At 52.2% G+C, this 20,432-nt stretch overlaps 9 protein-coding genes across 9 annotated transcripts; 4 read left to right on the top strand and 5 right to left on the bottom strand.

Moving 5' to 3' along the window:
* Positions 1-551: 551 nt before the first annotated feature.
* Positions 552-1,652, top strand: ATEG_04423 (uncharacterized protein; the record flags this gene model as incomplete). The annotated part of the gene is made up of 2 exons (XM_001213601.1): positions 552-1,095; positions 1,150-1,652. The coding sequence occupies 2 exons, from the start codon at positions 552-554 to the stop codon at positions 1,650-1,652; spliced, it is 1,047 nt and encodes a 348-aa protein (XP_001213601.1).
* A 787-nt stretch (positions 1,653-2,439) lies between these two features.
* tim21 lies at positions 2,440-3,389 on the bottom strand (the record flags this gene model as incomplete). Its single annotated transcript, XM_001213600.1, has 5 exons — positions 2,440-2,525; positions 2,585-2,684; positions 2,737-2,791; positions 2,849-3,033; positions 3,102-3,389. The coding sequence occupies 5 exons, from the start codon at positions 3,387-3,389 to the stop codon at positions 2,440-2,442; spliced, it is 714 nt and encodes a 237-aa protein (XP_001213600.1).
* A 643-nt stretch (positions 3,390-4,032) lies between these two features.
* ATEG_04421 (ADP-ribosylation factor GTPase-activating protein) lies at positions 4,033-5,785 on the top strand (the record flags this gene model as incomplete). The annotated part of the gene is made up of 6 exons (XM_001213599.1): positions 4,033-4,098; positions 4,162-4,297; positions 4,354-4,537; positions 4,599-5,332; positions 5,386-5,703; positions 5,757-5,785. The coding sequence occupies 6 exons, from the start codon at positions 4,033-4,035 to the stop codon at positions 5,783-5,785; spliced, it is 1,467 nt and encodes a 488-aa protein (XP_001213599.1).
* A 538-nt stretch (positions 5,786-6,323) lies between these two features.
* Positions 6,324-7,816, bottom strand: ATEG_04420 (folic acid synthesis protein; the record flags this gene model as incomplete). Its single annotated transcript, XM_001213598.1, has 3 exons — positions 6,324-7,311; positions 7,363-7,571; positions 7,619-7,816. The coding sequence occupies 3 exons, from the start codon at positions 7,814-7,816 to the stop codon at positions 6,324-6,326; spliced, it is 1,395 nt and encodes a 464-aa protein (XP_001213598.1).
* Positions 7,817-8,710: 894 nt separating this feature from the next.
* On the top strand, positions 8,711-9,975 carry ATEG_04419 (nitronate monooxygenase; the record flags this gene model as incomplete). The annotated part of the gene is made up of 4 exons (XM_001213597.1): positions 8,711-8,723; positions 8,816-9,077; positions 9,133-9,634; positions 9,685-9,975. 4 exons carry the CDS (start codon positions 8,711-8,713, stop codon positions 9,973-9,975), a joined length of 1,068 nt encoding a protein of 355 aa, XP_001213597.1.
* Positions 9,976-10,530: 555 nt separating this feature from the next.
* ATEG_04418 (cytochrome P450) lies at positions 10,531-12,246 on the bottom strand (the record flags this gene model as incomplete). Its single annotated transcript, XM_001213596.1, has 3 exons — positions 10,531-11,528; positions 11,580-11,964; positions 12,013-12,246. The coding sequence occupies 3 exons, from the start codon at positions 12,244-12,246 to the stop codon at positions 10,531-10,533; spliced, it is 1,617 nt and encodes a 538-aa protein (XP_001213596.1).
* Positions 12,247-12,902: 656 nt separating this feature from the next.
* ATEG_04417 (cytochrome P450) lies at positions 12,903-14,662 on the bottom strand (the record flags this gene model as incomplete). The annotated part of the gene is made up of 5 exons (XM_001213595.1): positions 12,903-13,074; positions 13,137-13,303; positions 13,357-13,467; positions 13,518-14,383; positions 14,440-14,662. 5 exons carry the CDS (start codon positions 14,660-14,662, stop codon positions 12,903-12,905), a joined length of 1,539 nt encoding a protein of 512 aa, XP_001213595.1.
* A 1,100-nt stretch (positions 14,663-15,762) lies between these two features.
* On the top strand, positions 15,763-16,992 carry ATEG_04416 (uncharacterized protein; the record flags this gene model as incomplete). Its single annotated transcript, XM_001213594.1, has 1 exon — positions 15,763-16,992. One exon carries the CDS (start codon positions 15,763-15,765, stop codon positions 16,990-16,992), a length of 1,230 nt encoding a protein of 409 aa, XP_001213594.1.
* Positions 16,993-18,269: 1,277 nt separating this feature from the next.
* Positions 18,270-20,143, bottom strand: ATEG_04415 (dihydroxy-acid dehydratase; the record flags this gene model as incomplete). The annotated part of the gene is made up of 2 exons (XM_001213593.1): positions 18,270-20,001; positions 20,079-20,143. The coding sequence occupies 2 exons, from the start codon at positions 20,141-20,143 to the stop codon at positions 18,270-18,272; spliced, it is 1,797 nt and encodes a 598-aa protein (XP_001213593.1).
* Between the last annotated feature and the right edge of the window lie 289 nt (positions 20,144-20,432).

Here is a 20,432-nt window from a genome sequence, read left to right as displayed (position 1 = left end):
TGGAATGCCTTTGAAGCTAGGTATGCGAGCGTTGCGAGTAAGGGGATAAAAAGGAAAAGGGTGTCTCACAAGCAGACCCGAATGGCTGAAGCTGTTTGTGAGGTTGTTCAGAAAGAGGTCGATGGATAGAGAGGTGGAGAGTTGAAAGGTGACTGATAAAGGGAGAGTCACTGGATGAAGAGACAGATGGAAGAATGGAATAGGGAAGAACAACTGCACTGGCCAGGTCTCTTATAATATAAGACAAGAGTGAGGTCAAATGGAACCAAATCCAGGGCAATAGATAAGGACCTAGATAGAATTGAAGCTGAGGAGTGTGGGCTAAGCTAAAGATTTCTTTGCTCATTTCTGTTTCTAAACCACAGCCCCCATACCTCATTCTCTCATTTACTATTCCACATTCCCACTTCTTCTATTTTGCCAGTCCATTTCAATTGTGGGCTCAATTACTGCATGCACACGCACTTACAAACAAAAGGGGAACTGATTCTCTATCCAAGACCTTGTCTATAGCATCTGAATTCACATCCATACGAACCTGTCACAACACAATGGATTCACCAGATGATGAGATCAACAAGCTCATGGATGATTTCAAGAGTGTTCTCTCCCAGACCATTCATGAACGGGACAACAGAATGCACCAAGAAAACGTTCAACTACGGGTGCAACTACGGGAGCAAAACCGGCGTATCGAGAAGCTGGAAGCAGCGCTCCAGGAATACCAAACACAAACCTTCGATTCCATCCCCACCGAAGAGCTGAGTGACGCTGCTATTTCAGAACAATACAGTGTCATCCGTGAGCATATCTCAAACTGGGTCGAGTGCTTGCCAGACGTTCTTGAGTTCGAACGCAGTTTTGAGCAGGCCATGTTGGAATTTCATCACCTGTTTAATGGCAACGCCCTGAGCTATTTACCGGATGGTAATCTCGAATGGCTTTCCGTTGCTCAAATGGAGCTTTTCAGTTCCACCATTTTCCGGAGCCTGGATTCTGCAGTCTTCGACCCTTATATCATGGGAGCCGAAAGGCCGCATTGTGTCCTGTTTGATAATTTGGAGCGAGAGATGGCTTCTCTTGAGGTACCAAAGGGTAAGTACCAGTCCTTTGATGCATTTGATCAGCTGACAGCTGAAATATTTCTAGGAGTGATCACGTCTTGGAGAACAAATACCATCAAAGCATACACATCACGCCCACAGTATGCCAGTTCTGTGAGGGACCTTCGCGATATGTTTCCCTCCGATCTTCGCAGATTCTTCTCTCGATTCACTTTTGAGGAAAATCCCAACATCCGCCAAAGGTTCCATAGCTTTTTTCAAGAGCAGATTATGAATCCCACATTGAATCTGGCCCGTGGTATGAATCTGTCATCTCAAACATACCACGGGGAGTGGTACAAGCATTTCAACAAAGAAGCATCTGGGCTTGTATACAAACGACACTTCGAGAAGTTCATCGTCTATGATATCAGGACGCACAACCGAGTTGCAAGCCCAAATGATGGCGCTTCCCAAGCTGCTGAGCAAAAGCCTATTGCAAGATATCTTTTTACGATTTATCCAGCGTTGTTTCGATCCACAAACGGCCAATACATTCAGATTGAAAAGGCCACTATTCTTGCAATGGTCGTCCGGGATAAATCTTGACGGGTGCTTGAGATTGAGAGAAAGTAAACCAATTTTCATTATCAAAAGTTGAAGACCCCGATTGGTATCTGAACAAGAATGTTTTATGGGGCGAAAGTCTTCCTTTTCAAATATTCATATCTTTTTGGTTCACGCACCAGCACATGTTACCTACCTAATCAATTGGGCTCTAATTTGGTATTTGTCTCTGGAAATGGAAGATAGGGAGAGTGTGGATTGAGACTAGCCTGCGGTTGGTTATCAAGGGCCACTGCTATCTTTTTCCCTCCTATTCGAGCACGCTACCGTGGGCAACATGCAGCGTTGGAAAAATAGATCATGGCTTTTTTTTTTTTTTTTTTTTTTTTTTTTTTTTTTTTTCAGAAATATTTATTAGCTTCTCTGTTTCTAGCACGCAATGAAATCCCAAACTTTCAAATCTTCCACATGAACAACCAAGCCTCTAGAATAAGCAATTATTTATGGCATTTTTGGAGGAAAAGGGTGGCATCAGGGTCCGAAGGGACCTATGGTCCTTTATAGTACAAGTCAATTCATGAGTGCTTAATATACAGCGCAGACGAGGAGGATCTGTCGCAAAAAAAGTATCCCGTGCAAGAGGCTTAGAATAGCTCTATGCACGTGCGCATGAAGAGCCCAATGCCAACATCACTCACACAAGTAGGGGCGCATGCATGCGGTGTTGAATCTGTCGAACTCCATCCGTGAAAAGATGGCGTAGGCCGAGCCAGAAGCAAAGAAAGGCTACCAACTCAGGGTGCGCGCAGCGAAGCCACCCTGTACCGGTTTACCGCCACTGAATACCGAAGATCTTCAAGGCTTTGCCGACTCCAGGCTTTTCCTGGGCTTGCTCCAATATTACTCGCGAGTGGCCTGTTCTAGTATTAGGATAACTGTTAACGAGCAAGGCGGTGGGATAGAAAAGCGTTCACCTTTAACGTCTAGCGCGAGAAGTTGGTATTCCCATTCATTCTTGTCAAGTGGCTTCATCATATGAACGAATACAATTCCGGAGTTGCGAGGTCCCTCGACCTACCTACAGTCAACGACCATCCAAGGTTATGCGGGGTTGAATGGAACTTACGTGGAAGTTCATCCGAAGGTGTTCGCGGCCAAGACGGTCCTTCTCCAAGGATGTCCTGCGGACAAATTAGCATGACCATGCCTCCGGATACTTGAAACTCTTGGGTCCGTACGCAATAGGTCTGTTCCGCGCCCATCGGCTAGTAGTAGCTTCTCCATAAGCTTTGATTTCCCTCCGATCTCCAAGAATATCTGTGCAGCGCGGATCATCCTTGATACGTTCAACGGCCTTTTCGTATTGCCATGTCCGACTGTTGGGGGAGAAGACCTCTGAGTATAGCAAGTAGAACACTCCGCCCTATTACACCTGTCAGTAATCCGCAGACGCCATGACATAGGCTGAACAGTGACCAGAATCCAACGCACCGTAAGGACGGCTCCCGCAATGATGACCACAAAATTCAACGACTGCTGCGTCGCGCGCGCAACCTTCTCCCTTCCACTCAATTCCCCCCACTCGTATCGCCCGTCGTCTGATAATACACCGACTCTCCTTCGGCGAGGAGTCGACTGCGTGCTAGAATTCCCCCCGAGATCACTGTGAGTGGCATAGCTGCGTGACAGTACTGCCGTGCGGGGGATGGAAGCACTGAGGAGAAGGGCGGAAGGAGAGGCTCGGGGAAGAGCAGAGCTCGGGCGGAGGTAGACGGTCATAGTTGCGGCGTGGATGACGACTGGCGGTCACCCAGGTTCCCGTTGGATCGCAGACAGCGGACGAAGCGGGAGGAGCATGAATCGACAGCCCGCAACAGAGGAAAGATGGGATAAATTTCGCCGGGTCGAAGGCGGAGGAGATGATGCTGCACCGCATTTCCTCAAGTGGGCGTCTGTCCCATTGGTCTCGGTGGGGAAGGCGGTGGGTCACGTGCTAGTCTTCTTCCGGGTTGTTATTCTCGTATTTGCATTACCAACGGCGTAAATTACGCATCGTTCCTTACCACGTGCTGGCCCGAAAGTCCCTCAAAGATGGCCTTATTCGATCCATATACTGGAAGAGAAACAGTTAATATGCTCTAGACCAAGCAATTGGGATTGCGCATGCTTTCTAGTCTACGGACTCCTATCTAATTTGGTTGGTGTGAGCGATGGCTCACATTGTCTCGTACCTGGATACCGCCGAAAAACACACCCCCTTTTGCAAAACAGCCCGTCCAGGCCGACCCAAAGCGATTTCCGACCACGTTCGCCCTCCCGATTGCATTTCTTCCTCTTCTCTCCCCCAGAATCTCCCCGTTATCCTCCCCTTTGGCCCAGTCGCCTCTTCATTCGGGTTGTCTCACCCGTCCTACCTGTCATCATGAGTGCCACAAAGGCGCAGTCTCAAAAGATCTTTGAGAAACTCAAGCTGAAGCCCGCAAACAAGGTGTGTATTGCCCCTCCCCGCCTGTCCACACCAGTCAACATGCCCTGACCGAATCCTCCATAGATCTGCTTTGATTGCGGCTCTAAAAATCCTACGTGGTCGTCTGTTCCCTTTGGTATCTACCTTTGCCTGGACTGCTCTGCCAACCACCGTAACCTGGGTGTCCACATCTCCTTCGTCCGCTCCACGAACCTTGACCGTATGCCTCGCGTGGTTGTTCTCTCTCCCCCAGTGAATGCTAATATGCATCTGTAGAATGGCAATGGGAACAGCTCCGAATTATGAAAGTGGGTGGAAATGAGTCCGCCACCAAATACTTCCAATCGCACGGAGGCTCCGCCGCACTGGCCAGCAAGGACGTCAAGGTCAAGTATACGTCCAATGCCGCAGTCAAATACAAGGAGGAACTGAAGAGACGGGCCGCACTGGATGCTCAGCAGTGAGTTTTTACGGAGAACTCGATACATCCCTTCCAGTACTAATGGTGCGTGTTTGTTCAGGTACCCCGACGAGGTCGAAATCACCGATATCCCCACCGGTGCCTCCTCGAATGGCTCCAGCACCCCTGCCGGTGATGCCGACGATGACTTCTTCTCCTCCTGGGATAAACCATCTATCAAGCGCCCCAGCAACCCGCCGTCTCGCACCGGTACTCCCCCTGTCGTGAGTCGCACCGCGTCGCCTTTCTTGAACGCCGGGGCCAATGGCAACGGTGCGCGTTCCAAGTCTCCCCTGTCCGCTTCCGACAAGGAAAGCTCCGCCTCCCCTGCGCCAACCGCTATCCGTTCCAGCAACTCCGTACGTAAGACCGGCGCCGCTGCTGGCGCAAAGAAGGGAAGCGTCCTGGGAGCCAAGAAGGCGCCCAAACTGGGCGCGAAGAGGGTGGGTGCTGCAGAGACCATCGATTTTGATGAGGCAGAGAGAAAGGCCAAGGAAGAAGCCGAGCGCATAGAGAAGTTGGGGTATGACCCTGAGGCGGAGCAGGCTGAGGCCGATGCCAAGGCCAAGACTGCGACTACCGGTGCCGCGCCGATTGCTTCGCCGTCGCCGATCAGCCCCAGCAGAGGAAGCTTTGGTGCCACCCGGACCTCCCACGAGCGCAACTCCAGTGACGTGGAGCGTCTTGGAATGGGAATGGGTAGACTTGGATTCGGTCAGACTGTTAGCTCGAAGCCTGCTGCTCCTAAGAAATTAGGCTTTGGTTCTGTTGGCCCTACCCGGACTGCTGCTGATGGTAAGTCCTGAATGGGTTCTTGTCATAGTTTGGGTGTACTAATTTGATTACAGAGGAGGAACTCCAGCAAGCGAAGACGCGCTTCGGTAGTCAGAAGGGAATCTCGTCCGACGAGTTCTTCGGACGTGACCGCTTCGACCCTGCCGCTCAGGCGGAGGCCAAGGAACGTCTGCGCCAGTTCGACGGTGCCACCTCGATCTCCAGCAACTCTTACTTTGGCCGACCTGAAGACGATTTCCCTGCTGGGGACGACACCTACGGTGACCTGGAAACTGCTGCTAAGGACTTTGTCCGACGCTTCGGCATTACCGCTGGCGATGATCTTGAGAACCTCACGCAACTGGTCGGCGAGGGTGCCGTTAAATTGCAAGGTTAGTGGCAAGGAGTATGCATTGTTCCGGGGAACAGGCTAACAATGTCACAGGTGCTATACGCAGTTATCTGAACAGCTAAACCTTCTCCTTCAACCTCTCGTTGATTCACCCTCTATTCCAAATCCTTGATGTCGTTTACCCCTTTTAGCCTGTTCTCTTCATATATGGCGTTCTGCTTGCTCTCGATGTGTGCCTGTTTGTTCTTATTTTTTAGTCAATATATCTTTTATCTCAAGGGACGTTGGTAACGCGATGACAATATACCCCTACAGAGACGCAGATTAGAGGGATATACGCACCATATTGCCACGGTTGATATACATTGTCGTCCTCACAACCATGTCTTGCCCTGTTCGCGTTGACCCTCGTCTCTGTTTTGAATTAGCTGGAAAATTTAAACGTCGGCATTTACATGATGCTTCGAAATTCTACCCACGTCTCGTGCTCATTCTAACCATTTCTATTCACTACCCAGAGCCCCTGCGGCCCATAAAGCTTGCCATTGTCACGAATGAATCGTCTATTGAAACATTGTTCTGCTCTATTTTACATACAAGTTTTGGTATCGTTGAAGATATACAGTCATGTTGAACATCAATTATCACCCTGGCGGTATCTCATTGCTCCACCCGGTAGATAGCATCCGCCACCTTTGCAACTTGCCACATTTCGTGGACATCGTGAACACGGACAATATCTGCCCCACCAGCAATACTGGCCGTAACAGTGGCCGCGGTGCCCCAACCGCGATCACTGGCCTTGTCGACCCCGGTGAGGCGTCCAATGAACCGTTTCCGGCTGGGCCCCATCAGCCACGGAAAATACTCGAGTCCTTGCACACCGGACCGGAACTTTTGCAGATCACGAAGGATGGTCAGATCCTGGGCTTGATTCTTGGCGAAGCCGAGTCCCGGATCGAGGATGATGCGCCAGCGCTTGACGCCCGCGGCCTCCGCGGCAGCGACGCGGTCGAGTAACTCTGTGCTGACGTCCTGGATGATGCCATTGGGATAGTCCGTCAGTTTGGTCATGGTCGAAGGTGTGCCACGCATGTGCATGAGAATGACGGCCTTGCCCGTTCGGGCCATCGTCGGAAGCATCTCCGGGTCCAGAAGGCCGGCCGAGACGTCGTTGATGATGTCGGCGCCTGCGGCGCAAGCTTCTTCGGCGACACGCGCGCGGTACGTGTCAATGCTGATGGCGATGTTGGCGGCTTCGGGGATGGCGGTGCGGATGTGGCGGATGGCGGGGATCACGCGGGCGAGTTCTTCGGCTTCGCCGACGGGTTGCGAGCCTGGACGGGTGCTCTCGCCGCCGATGTCGATGATGGTTGCGCCGGCTGCAATGAAGTCGCGGACGGTGGTGGTAAGGGCGGACAGATCAGTGGTGAAGTGCTTCCCGCCGTCGGAGAAGGAGTCGGGGGTGAGGTTTAAGATGGCCATGACGTGGGTGGGCCGTTTTGGGTCGGTGGAGTGCAGGGGCGGGAAGTCCTTCGAGATGTAGGTGGTTGCGACAGGTGCTGGAGATGGAGGGGGAAGTGATTTGAAGTGCGAGAGGAAGGTCCTGTTGTGGCCTGGGAACGGGGGGAGCTCGTGGGGAATGAGCCTGGGTGGCTGTTAGATTGGCGGCTACCATGAAGGTTGACATCATACTCACTGACACAGAGGTCGGAGGACAAAATCGCGCTCTAGCATGAGCTTGTGCGGGATGTCGAGTCGTTCGTGGGAGACCGTCTGTTGGTCATAGAGCAGGATGTCCAGATCGATTGACCGCGGCCCTTTATCGATCAACTTCTTTCTGCCGAGTCCGATTTCTATCGACTGGAGGGTATCGAGCAACTCCAAAGGGGACAGACTCGTCTCTACCTGGGAGAGGGTTAGCTCGGTCAATTGACTATTTCCATACAGCGTACCTCGCAAACCCCGTTGATGAAAGGATCCTGATCGAGGACATACATCGGGGCCGTCTCGAAGAGAGAGCTGGTCCTTCGGACTCTGATATTGGCCCTCTCCAGTTCGGCACACGCCTTCTCGATCATCTCAAAGCGATCGCCGACATTGCTCCCCAGTGCTATGAAGGCCCGGTGGAGGGCCGGACTGCACGGGTTCATTCTGGTATTGAACGAGCTTATCCGGCTCGTGGATAAGGCTCGGATTGCTGGAGAACGTAAATGAGAAGCATGTCCGAGGCTTTTGGAGGTGCAGTTGGCTGACAATGGCTGTCTACGGAGTCGAGATGTGATCTGCGGGCCTGCATGAAGGCATTATTAGCGCGGAAGGAAAACCAAAGCTCAACGGTGTTGGGTTTGAGATTGAGGATTGGATTCAGAGACGACTATCATTTCGCGGATAACGTACATGTCGCATGGATACTGGAGAGACTTCTATTGACCTGTTAGACTGAAGACTCCATTTGACTACGGAACAAGTTCACCTGCTGCTGACGGACCCCGCGCATAAGCTTTTCTGCGCTGAATGCAGGCGGGATCGAACCGGAGTGCTTGGATGTGACGGGCGGAGGGAAAGATGCCCGACGACGGTGCTGTTATGCCAGCTCACAGCTGACCATGATCGCATGCTGAGGGAAGACCGTGGCCGGCATACACAGGGAGAGAGAAATCTACCAAAGAAAAGGCACGGGCCAGAAGAGACACGGAGAATACGTCATTTCCCAAAGCGGCGACGCGGGATCAGGTGACTTTTCTGCCTTGCTGCCTGAGATACAGTGCCGATAGGATAACCCCGCCCGGTTAGTAAGCGTTCGGCAGAAGACTAAATAATACTCCGTAATAGCAGCAAGCAAGGCAAAAGCAACCGAGGCTGTTGGTCTGCGGGCTGACCTCCTCGGCTCGCCCGCATGGTTGCTGGTCCCTTATAACTTCCCCCGTGATTGCTGCTCCAGATCTTCGCTTCTACCCCATATCTCTCTTCCTCCTTCTTCTTCCCGTCAGTTGTCTTTATTTGTTTTACGGGTCAATCCGTCCAATACTCCATATACCGTCGTCATGGCTTCTCCTCGTATGTACTTCCTTTCTCCGCATGTGAACCACTACAGTGGCAACCTACCTCTCTCCTGACAGTTCTGTCAGACTGACCACCATGTCTTCCAGAGAAAATCCGTACCACCCTCACCGATCTGCTCAAGATCAACCACCCCGTCCTGCTGGCAGGTATGAACGTGGCTGCCGGCCCTAAGCTGGCCGCTGCCGTCACCAACGCTGGTGGTCTCGGTGTCATCGGTGGTGTCGGTTACACGCCCGAAATGCTCCGGGAACAGGTTGACGAGCTCAAGAGCTATCTCACGGACAAGAACGCTCCCTTCGGTGTCGACCTTCTCCTTCCCCAGGTTGGCGGCTCCGCTCGCAAGACCAAGTATGTCCCTTCCGATGCTAAGCGCGCGGCTCATACTAACGCACGTCGTCCCTAGCTACGACTACACCAAGGGTAAGCTCAACGAGCTGGTCGACATCATCATCGAGAGCGGTGCCAAGCTCTTCGTTTCCGCCGTCGGTGTTCCCCCCAAGCACGTTGTCGAGAGACTCCACAAGGCCGGTATCCTCTACATGAACATGATCGGCCACCCCAAGCACGTCCAGAAGGCCCTCGATGCCGGTGCCGATATCATCTGCGCCCAGGGTGGTGAGGGCGGTGGTCACACCGGTGATGTCCCCACCACTGTTCTCATCCCTACCGTCGCCAAGCTCTGTGCTGGCAAGAAGAGCCCCATGACCGGCCAGCCCGTCCAGGTTGTCGCCGCTGGTGGTCTCTTCAACGGCAACTCCCTCGCCGCCGCCCTCATGCTGGGCGCTTCCGGCGTCTGGGTCGGTACCCGCTTCATCCTGTCCGACGAGGCTGGCGCCCCCAAGGCCCACCAGGAGGCTGTCCGCACTGCCGGCTACGAGGATAACATCCGCACCATCATCTTCACTGTAAGCATTTCCTGACCAACCTGTGTGTATCACTTTACTGATGATCGCAGGGTCGTCCCCTCCGTGTCCGCAATAACGCCTACATCACCAACTGGGAGGAGAACCGCAAGGACGAGATCAAGCAGCTCACCGCCAAGGGCATCATTCCTGTCGAGCACGACTTTGAGAACCTTCCCGACGATGTCGATGACGAGACCCTTGACAACGCCCGTCCCTTCCTGATGGGCAAGGTTGCGGCCGTCGTCAACGAGAAGAAGCCCGCCAAGGCCATCGTCGACGAGTTTGTTGACGATGCCGCTGTTCTTCTCGCCAAGGGCCACAAGATGCTCGCTAAGCTGTAAATATTATTTCATTGTTGTAATTTCGTCGGTTGGTTGGGGTTTCATGCATATAGCTTTGACCTCCGTTCTATAACCGCATATTTCATGGGTTGTAGCGCTCATTTTCTTTGTCAAGAATAAAATTATCACTCAGTCTTATTTTGCCTGGGAAACAGTAGACCGTGGGCATGATCGGGCTGGGCATCATGCCACCTGTGACATGTGCATGGCAAATACGAAGTATCATATGCAACTTACCCCGCAAGTGGAAATTGCCGAAAATGAACTTTGAAGTGTCAAAAGGTCTCGTAGATATGTCGGTCCGAGGAAGTCTATCATTGCTCAGTGAGGAAGGTACATCACAGATCACCATCAGTTACAGTACAGTAGCAATCAGATAAGATAGGCCTACGCGTGCCCAAAATCTGTGTGTCAACTTCTCGCTCGATATGAATGTAGTATATATAACCAAATATGCTCTTTATATACCCAACTTGCATCGAAACATTTTGATACTTCCTGATGTATGGCACATTTCCGGAATTGTTGAAAAAGAAATCAACCCCACAAAAGTACCTAGCTTCGTCTCTTTATCCTGATCCGCGCACCAGAAGGCGGCATCAGAGCCTCAGCCATCCACCGATTCGCAGGTCTCTGTCCCTTATACTCGGCCGGAAACTCGACATCATAATTCATCAGAAGATAAGCAACAATCATCTTGACCTCAAAGTCCACCAGGAACCTCCCCGGACACGAATGGCCCCCATGTCCAAAGGGCAGATGCTCCGGCGAAGTCGACACAAAGCTCAGATGGCTCGCGCTAGACCGGCCCTTCGTGTCTCTGGGCGCCTGTTCGCGGATCCGAGAGAACCGGAAGGGATTGTACTCGAAAGGATCCTCGAAAGTTTCGGGGTCGCATTGCAGTGGACGGCCCAGGAAGGAGACGTATGCGCCTTTGGGCAGCTCGATTCCGTCTTCTGTTTTGATGCCCTCGACAAGGACCTTGCGGAAGACGCCCCGGTTGGTGTTTGAATATAACCGCATGGTTTCACGCGCCACGCTGTCGGATTTGATCATCTGCGCGACTTTGTACTTGGTCCATTTGGCGTTGCTGTCAGGGCCGATGACATCCTTCACTTCGTCTCGGAGGACGGAGATGGTGTTGTGTTGCGGGTCTGAGCTGACGATGTTGAGGACCATGTTTGTCACAAGCAGGGTTGTCTGGTGCACGGCGGCGAAGTTGGCAAAACACAGCCGTCTGCACATGCTGGGGAGGTCGTGCAGTTCGCCTGGTCGCTCTCTCTGGGCGTACCGGAGCATTTGCTGGAAGAGATCCTGCGTTTCGTCGCTGGCGGGCTTTTCCGCGCTGTTTTGCTGGCTCAATGCCTGCACCCGCTGGCGGTAGATAGGCTCTACATGTTTCTTGACCTGCTCGATGCTCTGGCGGAGTTTCATCGTAACTAACGGGCCAACAATTGGGCGTAGAAGACGTGGAGTCGCGCCGGTCAGACCGCCGTTCATCATTATCCCATCATTGACTTTCCAACAGGCTCGAAGGTACGCTTCGCTGCGGCCTGTCGCTCTCCAGTTAGAAAGGGATTTTCAGTAAGAAAGGAGAAACGTACAGAGCGGAAATCCGACGGTAAATCGGCTCGCTGCGGCCATGATGATCATTCGGATTGTCTCCAGCAGATCGACTTCTTTCCACGATTCGGTATCACACCCAACATATTTATCAAATGCATACTTCAGCTCCTCGTTCATGCCATCGCAGACTGCCTCCAGCTTGGAGTTGATGTCCGACTTGACAAGCATACAAGGCCAGGGATCGGCTTTGTATTTCTCATGGCCTAGTGAGTACTTCAGTTGAACAAGTTCCAGGACCGCGTCGGCGTGACTGAGCTCCTTTTCAGGACGGGCCATGATATCCCGCATGGCGCTTTGAGGCAAGACAATGTCATGGCGGAATCCAAGACCCGGGAGAAGGACGGTCTTGCCGTGTTTGGTGTACTTGGTTTAGGTCAGTATCGCTGTCAACAGTGGTGTAAAAGAACGCACATTGTCGTATGTTTCTTTGTATAGAGCCTCGCAGTCGATATAGTACCTCCATCTCGTTCGCCAGCTGAATGTTCTCTTCCCATCAGGTTCGCCAGCTAGTGGGAGGTTGGCGGGATATCGGATGGCAAAGAATGCCCGATAGATAAGCAACGCGCATCCTACTAAAGCAGGAAGCATCAGAGCCCATGCCGCATATCCTTCGGCAAAAGACTGGGAGAAAGTAGAAGCTCCCATAGTCTTTCTTTGAAGGAGAACTGTCGGTACTGCTTGTATTGAATCCTAGTTTGTTCAGATCCTGATTCTCCGAGTAGAATGAAAGTCTTTGGGACTCGTATGAGGGTAGTAACTGGGATATTTAGCCCCATAGTACCGGGCTAGACCTACTACGCCTGACTGCAACCTGGCTTTTGCTAACAAGAATACCATTGATAATCATTTCTGGCATCCGCCGACCAAATCCTGGCCGATAACGGCGTCGGTGATGGATATAACCGGCCCTGGCAGTAATCCACTTCCATGCAGGACAAGGATTCATCGAATAATACTGTGTGTCAATGAAATGACCATGTCGGCAGACTACCTCGTTCGGTTCTCTGATTACTCCGTGCTACTAATTCCTAATTGAGACAAAAGCCTGCACGCTGTTCTAATTACTTCCTAGTAAGGGGAATGAGAAAACAGGATTGGATGTTTACATTCTTTGCTCCAAGTGACCAATGAGGCTATCTATTGCTGTCCACTCTTTTCGGAGTATATGAAATGCCTATCTATAGTACGTCAAGGTAAGCAACAAGCCTGAGTGCCTAAAACAAAAGTACGTGTAGAAATAAAATATAGATCCTACGGCCCACCGACCCACCCGCACATAACTAGCCCATGCTTAGCGCTTACTACTTGCAGAGACCCATAACTCGCGCCTTGACTGCACCGTCGCCTTCCTTGGGAAAGGCGAAGCCCCGTGTATGGTATACAGAAATAGCTTTCGCAGTCGTTTCAAACAGCTCCATGTCCAAGGATGTTGCAACTCTTGCGATACCGAGGTAGAGTTTTGCATATGCCAGGCTAGAGATAAGGAATTAGCAACAGTACCACCGTGGTTGGGTTGCAGTTATGGAAGACCATACTTGATACCGAGACATCCTCTGCTGCCCTTGCTGAAGCTGACCATGTATTTGTCGAGGCTGACGCCGTCCTGTGCAGCCTTGACCCAACGCTCGGGATCGAAGACTTGAGGATTTGGGAATACGGAAGGGTCGTTGTTGACCAGGTAGGTTGACTGGCTGACCGGTGTCTAGTTTGGTGTTAGTAGGTGCCCGTGGGAGGGATGGGTGAGACCAAGCTTACTCCCGGTGGAATTACGAAACCGTTGTACCGCAGAGCTTCGTGTGGGGAGATTCTGGGAATGCGCACGACCAGACCGTACGCAAGGCGGATTGCTTCCTGGACGACGCCTCTCTGTAACACGCGTCAGTAAAGTATCGGCAGACAGATCTTGGGAATCGCACCATATAAGGCACAGCCTCGAGCTCTGTCGTGGTCCATTGCTGACCATCCGGCTTCGCAACAGCCTGCAATTCTTTCCGCAGCTTCATCAGCACATCCTTATTGTTGAGCAGGTGGAACAATGCAACGCCGAGTGTCCTAGCGGTGGTGTCAATCCCCGCAAAGATGATGGTTTCGCCCTCATCCAACAGACGGTCCAGTGTTTTCTCCGCGTCGGGGACATTGGGATCTGTCAATGCGCTCACAATGACAGACTTGGATCTCGCGTCTTTCATGGCCTTTTTGTCTTCGTCAGGTTTGTTGAGGTAGCCCAAAACCATCTTTTTGTTAGCCTCCCGCGCCGACACGACCAGAGGGAAGTTCGGGTTGATCAACCCGAGGATTGGCAATGGGAGGTTTTTGAGTGTGTTTGCGGGGACTGGCAGGAAGCGCGTGAGGTTGTACAGATTCAACAGCACAGTCAGTGCATCCTTGAGTCCGTACTTGAAGTCCTTGCTGCCAATGTAGTTTGCATGAGTCCCATAGAAGTGGTAGGTGACGACATCGGCAGTGTAGGCAGAGAAGGCAGACGTCAGGTCCACGATGCTACCCTTTGCTTCTGCAAGACGCGAGATCAATACATTCAGACGCTCGTGGATGACCGGCTCGATTTCCGCGATGGCCCTTTTAGAAAAGTACGGGCTCACAATAGCGCGGCGTTTGCGGTGGAGGTCATGGTCGAGGGTCGAGATGGTGGAATGCGGGAATGTGTAGCCAGACACGGCGGACAGTTCTTTGTTAACCTTGCGGCCACTTCCAGCGTAGATGGTGTTAAAGTATTCCGGATCGTGAATGTGCAAAGATCTCGAGTTGATGCGAACAATCGGCCCTTTGGGGGTGGTTAGCCTGTCTTGGATTCTGGATGGTTGAAACTGGCCACTGTACCGTATTTCTGGTGCATCTTCTCAATTTCCCAGAGATAGGTGCCATCTCTAATGACGTCGTAGTAAAACTCGTAGAAAGACCATATGGCTGCCCGTTTGGGGCCGGGAAAATTTCGCAACGGATGAAAAAATAGATCGTAGATACATCGAGCGGCTACAGATATAGCAACCGCGCCGAAGACCGCACCGATGGCCGCTGGAAAAGACAGGTCTTGGAATAGCATGGTCACGACTTAGACTGTCCGAGGTGATGAGAAAGAGGTGGACAAATGCGATATCGAGTAGCGGAGAGTTGGGAAGAAGAAGTGTGTCTGGCCTACGAGGAGACCTTTACATGCGGCATGAAGGCCCTTGGTCCTTGGCTTCACCGAAGGCCTGCGGAGTAGACTTAGGTACCTTAGGTAGGTCCGAGTGGAACTGTGACTCTGGCTTATGCATACTATGGCTGACCTGCGTTTGGCCCCTATAGTTATTACCGGATTTCAGCCCTTGAACAACGCCATTGTATCTTTACACCTCCGAGACCGAAGGCATTAATTTCTCACTTGCGTCCGTTGGTGGGACATACTTTCTAGTTTAGCTCATGTACCGGTTGATGTCCGCTCAGTTGTCCGATGTTCGGCATCGGGCGCGAGTATACACTCCCAAGAGGTGCACCGTGTTGTATGAATGGGAATCACTGTCAGAGGCGGTTCTTTGATGCTGTGAGTAAAAGATTCGACGTTCATCTAATCTAGGAAGAATACATACTCCGCATCAGTGAAACGCCTTGTAAAGACCTGCCTCTAATGGATAGGTACTTTCGAACGTTTGCCGATTAATTCCGTGCAGACCCAAGTACAGCCTTATAGTACTAGGACCGGATTAGAAATTGCAGAGGAAGAGAGATCAAACATATGTGGGCTTCCTATCTGTCCTATACCCGGCTGGAATATTGGGCGCTGGGGGGCGCTCATCCTGCTCGTATGTCAGTCCTATCAGGTCGAGAACGATCCATCTTGCTTTTTTCAACTCCTCACCACATCCACCTCGTCGACTACGGCGTGGACATGTGGGGCGGTAATGTTGGTACACTGAAGCGTGGATGGACGGGATTGTTGCCGTCAAGCGGTCTCTCCTTGCCCTCGTTCATCTCGTGGGAAAGAATGGGCCAGACGGCCATATCGCGCCAAAGGATTGGAGTAGAGCACATGAGGGCGCCGGTCAGCTCTCCAGGACTTTTGTCCATCTGAGACGTGATGTTTCCAAGGTACATAAGCAGGCTTCGTCCCAGCCTCTCGAAGGCATCAACGAGCATCTCAAGTTTCTTTGAATTGCCTCCATCATGGACATGAATACCTTCCCCGCCAGCACATACTGCGAATCCATCGTGCGCTTCCTGGATGCCATTGAGTACCATGATGACAACCTGACACACGAGGAGCGGGTCGAAGGCCTCCGTCATGTTCATTCCAAGACTGCACAATACTTTACCGAGCCTCTTCCGAGAAGTATCCTCAAAGGGGTGGCTCCCCGCCGGATTGCTGCTGTCACTCGGACCATTTCCCATTTCATCGTCTATTGTTGGAGCAAGCTACCCCGGGAAGCTCAAGTAGACGTCTCCATTTACCTGTCCATCATCAACGTGCTGGACGACGAGATCAGCAGCGAACCCAGCACCCAGATGACCAGCTTCTGGTCAGACCTGATCCAGGGCAAGCAGCCGAAGCACCCCTTCTGGGTGCTGTTCAATTCACATCTGCCCCGTCTCCTCCGACACTACGGCAGCTTCTGCGCCTTCAACATCATGCGCTGCACATTCGATTACTTCGAAGGCTGTTGGATCGAGCAGCACAATTTCCAGGGCTACCCTGGCGCCGACTGCTACCCGTCGTTCCTCCGACGACTGAACTGCCTCGGCGGTGCTGTCGCAGGGACCATCTTCCCCGCCGCCAAGTTCGATGAGCAGAAGCTCTTTGCGCAGATGTCTTGCGTGATGGCGCAAATCGACGGACCCGTCGCCCTGATGAATGATCTGTTCTCTTTCTACAAAGAATATGATCAGGACGAGGCCAATCTGGTGAGCAACTGGTGCACTGTGGACGGAATCACGATGGACCAGGCCCTCACACGTCTCACCGACGATACAATCCATGCTTGCGTACGGATTCTGGATATCTTGAAGGACAAGGACCCGGACATGCTGGCCACCATCCGCGGGTTTATCCACGGGTATGCGACATGGCACATCTGCGACTTCAGGTACAGACTGCGGGAGATCTATGACCGCGAAGATCTGCAAGAATCGGGCGCCAGGTTCCGCGAGTACTTTGACAAGGCTATTGATGTGGGATGGGTGGATGTTGAAGAGTGGACTTGCCAAGTCCAGGGCTTTGAAGTCGAGGGGCCGGCCCCTTCGGGATCTGAAGTACAGGCATATCAGGCCAATGCATTTGGGTTCTCGGTCGATACACAGCGGCACCACAACATAGATTACGTGGGGAGTTCAATACTTGGTCTGTTTGAATGGGCGACGCGTTATCTGAGGGGGAAACTCCCGCTAGGCAACGCATAAGGAAGGCGATGAAATGCAGGTTTATGGCGTATGGAGCTAGCAATCCTTTTCTTTTTGAAAATATATTTGCCCATTTTCTCTTTCGATATACTAGTTGAGGGACGTATACAACTGGACGCCTAACCAAAAAGTTTCTATAGATCTAGATCCTGATTCGTTCTCAGCCTGCCGACCTTGTTGGCAAGCTGCGTTCACTAGACCTGATCCTTGTCTTACAGCGTATATGGCTGGTCGAGTTGATAACTATACGGGGTACTCTAGTGCTTATTCAGATTATAGCTCTAACAATATTCAGGATCCAAGTGGGACTGTTCCTGCGGGCCATTCCGCCATCCGTACCAATGGCAGCCAAGGAATAGCCGGTGAATGTTCCATTGATATTGATAATCAGTAGGTATGCAGATCACCGTAGGGCTAGTTAGCCGGCAGCGGTTAGATTAGGTCCGTTCTCGCCACAAAGACAGGGGCAGATGCCACCTGCTCCGTGCATTAGTTCGGTGTCTCGATTCAGGCTGAATCAGAGCGGATCATTGCTCGCATCTCTCACGGCAGCCGGTATCGGAGATCGGGGAGTTGTCCGAACAATAAACGAGTGATCGCCAGAAGACATCGAATCATGCAGCAGAGAAAGTTCATCACGGAGTACTCCCGTCAGCAAAGCTTACCTGGTTGATCTAATGCAGACGAGATCCTTCTAGCCGCACCTCGGCCGTTGGTAGTGTCCACTGAAACATCCAACGCAGCAGAGGTGATGCTAAACTCTAGGCACCCCTTCGCTGCCCCTCAGATTGGACCGGTCTGGGCCGGACCCCTATCAACCTAGCTGTGTACTGCCTCCGAAGTGCAAGTCACTAATACGGAAAGTGGATACTCAGGGTATACCTGCCTCATCAGAGTAGGCTGTCAAAGCGGCGGTCGAACGGAAGGTACTGCGGGTAGGGATGTATTAGTGGTCAGCAACGACCACAGGCAGCCCTCCATTCTTCGCTGGCTAAAGAAAGAAGGCCGTGAAATTCCGATTAGCCTGAGCATCCCCGATTCTACATGCGGCTAGGCATTTGCCCTCATTCGGCTCCTTGCTGTCTTATGAGCACTAGAGTCGAAAGTCTTGACGACAATCACATAAGTGCTTCCTATTCGGGCTACTAATATCATAATATACATTTGTTCTTACAGGGTCTAAGGGGATATGAGAGTTATCTAGGATGAAAACTTGAGACATGTGTACTAGGACTTTTCTCATCTACCTGCTGTTTTCGTACATTTGGACGGGATACCTAGATCGGTCCGTCCGTGACACATCCATGGCTGGCATCGCTGACCAGCGTGCAGTACTTCTTCAAAGTTCCCTTCTGGTATCGGAGCGGGGGTGCTTTCCACTCCTTCCTCCTCTTCTCGAGCTCTTCAGTCGGGATATCCAGATCAACCACTCTTTCCTCAGCATCAATCACGATCCGGTCACCGTCCCGGGCCAAGGCGATCGGGCCGCCCTCCATGGCTTCCGGCACGATATGTCCGATCAAGAATCCGTGACTGCCACCCGAGAATCTTCCGTCCGTGAGAAGCGCAACGTCCTGGCCCAGACCGGCACCCATAATGGCCGCGCTGGGCTTGAGCATCTCAGGCATTCCTGGGCCACCCTTGGGGCCTTCATACCGGATAATCACGACCGTCTTCTCGCCCTTCTTGATTTCGCCCCGCTCGAGGGACTCAATAAATGCATCTTCGTAGTCGTAGCACTTGGCCGTACCCTCGAACCGCAGACCCTCCTTGCCAGTAATCTTACCCACGGAACCGCCCGGTGCCAGCGACCCGCGAAGAATCTGGAGATGGCCAGATGGTTTGATAGGGTTGCTGAGGGGGCGGATAATGTCCTGGTCGGCAGGGAAATCGGGCCATGAGGCCACGTTCTCCTTCATTGTTTTGCCAGTGACAGTAATTCCTGAGCCGTCGATCAGGCCCTCCTTCAGAAGATATTTGAGGAGGGCTGGTGTGCCACCGATGTTGTATAGGTCGTTCATAAGGTATTTTCCAGATGGCTTCAGATCAGCTAGGAACGGTGTCTTGTCAGACACGGCCTGGAAGTCATCGATGGTCAACTTGATACCGACAGAGTCGGCGATAGCAATCAGATGCAGAACGGCGTTGGTGCTGCCACCCAGGATATTCACCACAATCATTGCATTCTCGAAAGCTTGACGCGTCAAGACATCCCTGGGCTTGATATCTTCCCTGAGCATAGTCTTAACCACCTCGCCGATGTTTTCGCACTCGACCAGCTTCTTGGGATCGTCTGCCGGGCAACTGCTGCTACCGGGAACGGTCATACCCATAGTCTCAATGGCCGTGGCCAGGGTATTGGCCGTGTACATGCCACCGCAGGCACCTCTGCCGGGGCATGCATTGCGAATAATATCGAACCGCTCCTTCTCGTCGATCTGGCCGGTGATGAACTGTCCATACGACTGGAACGCGCTAACCAGGTCCAGCTTTTGGCCCTTTGCACTGCATCCGGGCTTGATACTGCCGCCATAGACCATGATACTAGGTCGATTCGTGCGTCCCATCGCCATCAACACACCCGGCATGTTCTTATCGCAACCCGGGAGCGACACATTCGCATCATACCACTGGGCGTTCATCACCGTCTCAATGCCATCGGCGATCAGCTCCCGACTCTGCAAGCTGTATCTCATTCCCTTTGTGCCCATACTGATTCCATCCGACACTCCAACTGAATTGAATCGCATTGGGACCAGACCCGCCCGGTGCACGGAATCGCGCACGATGGCGGAGAGGTCGTGCAAGTGCATGTTACAGGGGTTACCCTCGAACCACACCGAGGAGATACCGACCTGCGGCTTGGACATGTCTTCCTCTGTGAGGCCGGTGGCGTAGAGCATTGCTTGAGAGGCACCCTGAGATTTGGGTTGTGTGATTTTCGAGGAGACCCGATTGAGGGTCTCGTCGGACTTGTAACGGCGCCCGGTAGTGGAAGCCGGAAGACGACTAGTAACGATAGTTGTTAGTGTTTGTCTTTTTTTGAGGAGGGAATGAGAAGCATTGCGAGGGAAGATTTTACGTACGTATTCTCAAACCGGGCTCGTGGGTGCAACCCCAGAGCTCTCGATCGGATCCTCGACGCGAACATGATGTTCGTGGATACGTGCATGGGGAATGAAACAGGTCGAGCCTTGAGGGGGGGAGAAAGGGGATTAATAGAGAAAGATGGAGAATCGAATACAACGGGTTCAAGGCACCAACACTGTCAGAAGAAGGATTGTTTCGAGCAGGCGTGATTCATATAAAGGAGGGTGCATAAGCAAAGGTCCTAGTACGGAAAGGTACTATGCCTAAAACGGGATTCGGAGTTGTGGTCCAACTCCGGGCTCTCTTTCATTTGCGGGATCTCGGCCCCAGCGGCCCAATAACAGGTCGAG

Source organism: Aspergillus terreus, genomic scaffold (assembly GCF_000149615.1).
Source record: "Aspergillus terreus NIH2624 scaffold_6 genomic scaffold, whole genome shotgun sequence".
NCBI classification, from domain to species: Eukaryota; Fungi; Ascomycota; class Eurotiomycetes; order Eurotiales; family Aspergillaceae; genus Aspergillus; species Aspergillus terreus.
The sequence above is the reverse complement of the archived record's forward strand: the minus strand, read 5'-3'. Positions and strand labels throughout refer to the sequence as shown.